A 4,414-nucleotide genomic window follows, 5' to 3' on the forward strand; every position below is an offset into this window, starting at 1 on the left:
AAAGCAGTATAGATAACGGATGGATGGGGTAATTTACCCGAGGAAGTGTTTTAACAGTATTTACATATTTACAGTGTGCATAGATTGATACATTTAAATATTATGTTCATTCACAGTCTTTATCTTGATCCTTTTCCTCAGACAAAAAGGAGGGTTCTGCAAATCTCAAATAATCTTAGTTCTGTTATTATAACAAAAAAACAGACAAAATAGGGATTAAGTTCATATGTTTATAATCTGACCATTTAATGCCACTACAGCGCCATCTGGTGGGCATTTATTCAGACAGCAATGTCTAGTACTTAGTCTAACTCCTCTCTTCCATTCATATATTTTGGATTGATCATTGCTTTGTTCTGTCTTCATGTTTTTAATGTTCTCTTCGGTTACCATTTCACCGTGCGTCTCCTTTCTTTTAATTCTCTGTTGCTTCATTTTGCACTCCTTTGCTGCCCGTTGGGGGCGTCAGGAGAGGGAAGATGAGGTTGGATACTGTGTGGGATGCCCCTGGTGACACCCAGGTGTTGTTTTCCTACCTTGATTTACCTGTGTCTGTAGAGCAGCAGCCTCATAGCTTCCCCATGGCTCTTTCAGTAAATTACATCGCTCTGGAGAAATGATCATTAAATCACAGCAGGAGTTTCAATTTGGATCCTGCTGATAATTAACATGGTCCGATTCCTGCTGTAAAAACAGATCACTTTCCCTCTCACACCTCCCCTCCTCCTCTAGCACTGCCTTATTACTGCTGACTCACCATCAGCAACCATTTTCACATCAACCCCCCCTCCTCCCTCCCTCCTCATTGTATCCCTCTTTTTTCTTCTGAGTCATCCCTCCCTTTATTTCCTCTCTGCTCGTGCAGCTTTAACATCTCCTCTTCCGCTTTCCCCTTTGTATCTCTGCTCATCTAGCTCTGTCAGAATACTTTGTTCACCGTCTCCTTAAAAGCCCCAGGATTCCCGCACCAAACCCGTATTTTATTCTGCTCTTATAGACTCTCTCTAGTTCTTGCTCAGTGCCTGTAGAGTGACTTAGATACAATCGACTGCAATGTTCGTGCACTAATGGGGAGCCCTGGAGCAACGATCATGATCACAGCTATACTCTTTAACACTCATACATGCACTGAATTATTTTCTGTGTGCATTTGCAGGAGCATGACACCTGTCTACCCCCTAACGGAGACTACAGCGGCAGCAGCATGGTCCTTGTTACCCTTTCTGCCAGGAGACCCTCTTCATCAACAGAGACAAAGCGTCTGCCATCTAGAGACTGCAAAAAGACTGACCCCCCCCCCCCTACTCCCCCTGCTGTTGTCGTCTATTTTATATAAGTGGTAAATATTCAGAGACTTTGACTTTATACTGTATATGACAAAAAAAAACACACACAAAGAGAAACCAGAAAGAAGAGCGATGTAAACAGACATTATTTACTATGAGAATGCACCCACATATTTTTCTGATGTACATTTTCTACAAAAGGCTTAATTGTGATAAAAGGTTTTTATTGTCTTTATAAAAATACAGAGTATATGTGCTTTTGTTTCGTTAGAGTGGCTTGATGGTGAGTGCACTGGAGCTGTCGCCACACAAAATCTGCTTTAGAGAGAGAATCCTGCGATGAAAACATTAAAGCTGTACTTGTAATGTTGTTTTTTCCTTTAAAATAAATCCCAAAATTCTTATAGTTATTATAGGCCTGTTGAACTTGAATATAGCACCTATGTACTATGGGTGGGGGGGGGGGGGGGGATTGGTTACATGAAAGTGTTACTGTAGATCCTGGCCCGTGTTTATCAGACATGAACACAACACTTCCTGCTTTAAAGAAACAAATGTGGCACCAGAAAAAGTTCTTTAAATTGACTCGTCTTGGACATTTGGTTTGGAAACAGCCAATCAAATTGACACAGATTTGCTCGACTCTATGTCTGCCCGCTTGGTCATTCTGTTATCTAACCCCTACAAGTTATTCACTGGGACTGCAGTAGCACATATATGTGAAATTAGCTCAAATAACATGTATTCATGTTACATTATTATGTTAAAAATAACATGTTTTATTCACAGTTTTCAGAGATCAGACAAATTCTGGACTCAATTATTCATGTGAATAAAACAAAAGCTGATGATAAAAAAATCAGACGATAGCATGAGAATAGATCAAGACAAGATCAGAAGTCAGACATTTATAACAGCTTTATTGATCTTAACTTTTAGAGGGGTTTTATGCTTTTATTTTGGAGACAGGACAACAGAGTCAAAAATCAGGAGTGAGCAAGAGAGAGAGAGTTGGATTTTGAACCTGGGCCTGACCCAATTGAGGCCTCCGTACTGTACATGGGGCGTGCGATCTAATCACTAAGCTACCAGTGCTCCTTTGTTAATATCCTTACACAGATCTTTGGTGGTTTTGTTTAACTCAACAGTGAACTGAGTGGCAGCACCGTATCTGTTTTACTCTCTTCATGTCTCTTCTTGTCCACAGCAGCAGAGAAAAGAGATTGATGAAAAATAAGGATTGAACATCAGTATGGCAGAAAAAAACAAAATTAGAGACTATCTGTTAAGCATTATAAAGCAAAATAGGAAAAACCTCTTGCACATCCCATTCATAAGACAGTTGTGTAGGAGAGCAATGAGTCCTTCAAAAAACTTAAAGGTAAACTCCCGCATACTGCCTTATCTGCAAACAAACATTTATTGGCAATGTCTCAATACTAGACCTTCATCAGGCAAAACTAGTTTGAAACGTTGCCAATAAGCATAATAAAGCAACATCAGCAACTATTGTCAAATATTTCTCTTGAAAGTTGTTATAGCAACCAAAACATAAATATAATAAATTGTTATTACTACAATAATCAGATCGAAAAATCTTGGAGGATTATTCAACATAAGGTGATTCATTCAAAAAATATCAAATAATTCAAAATGTGAGCATGTGTCACTGGTGTATTCTCAAATCCTCTCTGCTGCCCCCTAGTGACCAAAATAACCTGTCTGTGTATGTCTGAGCTGTTTGGAAGGGTTACATTTATGAAGTTTAGGAAAAAAAAATGTTAATCCACCTAAGAAATAATGATTACATGAATACATTAAATTACAGGAAATAATGAGGTTTAATCATTAAAGCTGAATTTAAGATGCATCATTTAGTGCAAACTAGAACAGTGGATAAATTCTGCTGCTGGATAAGGTACTTCAGAGAAATAATATTACACTGGGAATTTAACTTCCAGTCCGACCAGTGCAGTAATTGCAAACTCGCAGATACGCCCCTGATAGCTCTGCAGTTTTTCTAGATTTAACAGCATTATGATGTCATAAGGAATTTGAGCTTTTATTCTCAACTTTGAGAGGAAGATTAACAGACTCTTAAGTCCAAAGGTTTGGTTTGATAAATAAGGGCTCTGATATTAACGGTTAATTTGAGCAGTATATTTCGGCTGTGTTTGGGTCAATATTCTAAAAAAAAGTCTTTCCCCCCTCATGTGTCACCAGCTTCTCTTTAGAGGGACCACATAGATGTCTTAAATCCTTGTGTTGGCCCTTTATATCAGTGTATGTGTGACCGAGCGCCCTGTTTGTGCATGTGTGTGCGTGTTAAGTGTGGATGGATACGTTTAAATGTGCCACCCCCTTAACCAAATATCACTGTTTTAAAGTCAAACAAGACTCTGTATCATTTTCAGCTCAGTTGGGTCTGTTTCTCTGTCTGTTAATGTGTGTGCCTCTGTGTGTGTGTGTGAGTGTGTGTGTGTTTGTCTCTTGTGTGTCATGTGGAGTGGTTTACTGATTGCCCGGTGTGAGAAGGAATTTCTAAGCGCTGTAGGAAACAATTAGACCACCCTTGCTATTGTAAATGTCTCCCTCCATGAATAGCTTGTTTGTCCATCGAGGCAAAAAATGTGTTTGTTGAAATGTTGAATGATTGTGAGTCGCCGGACAACAGAATATGTGTTGGAGGCCGTCAGAGAACCATAATGTATGCTGAATACTTTACTGTGAGCACATACAGAGGCAGTTTAATCAGAAATGTTTGATTTTTTTCTTTGATTTTTGGGCCGTCTGTGGTCCTTCTATCATCAGTTTTATTTCATTCATGCAGTTTTGTATTCAGTAATCAATGCTGCCTGCCTGCCTCTGTCGTTGCTGAAGACGTTTTGCATTGTGAGATGTTGTTCTGAAATCGCGGATGTTGGATAACAAGGTTAAAAAATATTGGTATTTCCTGCATTGGATGCTCACAGCCCGGGCTTCTTGTTTTGCACGCTCAAAAGTGAATATTTTACAAAAACGTTCAGTGACACGGTGGAGCAGTGTTCAATATGATGTATTTTTTTGTACTGTAGTATACACTGTACTTTTTACTGCTGAGCAATAAAACAAAGAAAAATCAACAATGA

At 39.0% G+C, this 4,414-nt stretch overlaps 1 protein-coding gene across 1 annotated transcript in view; it reads left to right on the top strand.

Moving 5' to 3' along the window:
* tmem108 (transmembrane protein 108) overlaps nt 1-4,414 on the top strand; it is a 45,003-nt gene extending 40,589 nt beyond the window's left edge. The window contains 2 exon segments of the mRNA XM_065949152.1: nt 1,157-1,214; nt 1,217-4,414. Coding sequence (XP_065805224.1) covers nt 1,157-1,214; nt 1,217-1,272 — 114 coding nt within the window. The 3' untranslated portion in view covers nt 1,273-4,414.

The sequence above is a fragment of the Labrus bergylta genome, chromosome 20 (genome assembly GCF_963930695.1).
Source record: "Labrus bergylta chromosome 20, fLabBer1.1, whole genome shotgun sequence".
Taxonomy (NCBI): domain Eukaryota; kingdom Metazoa; phylum Chordata; class Actinopteri; order Labriformes; family Labridae; genus Labrus; species Labrus bergylta.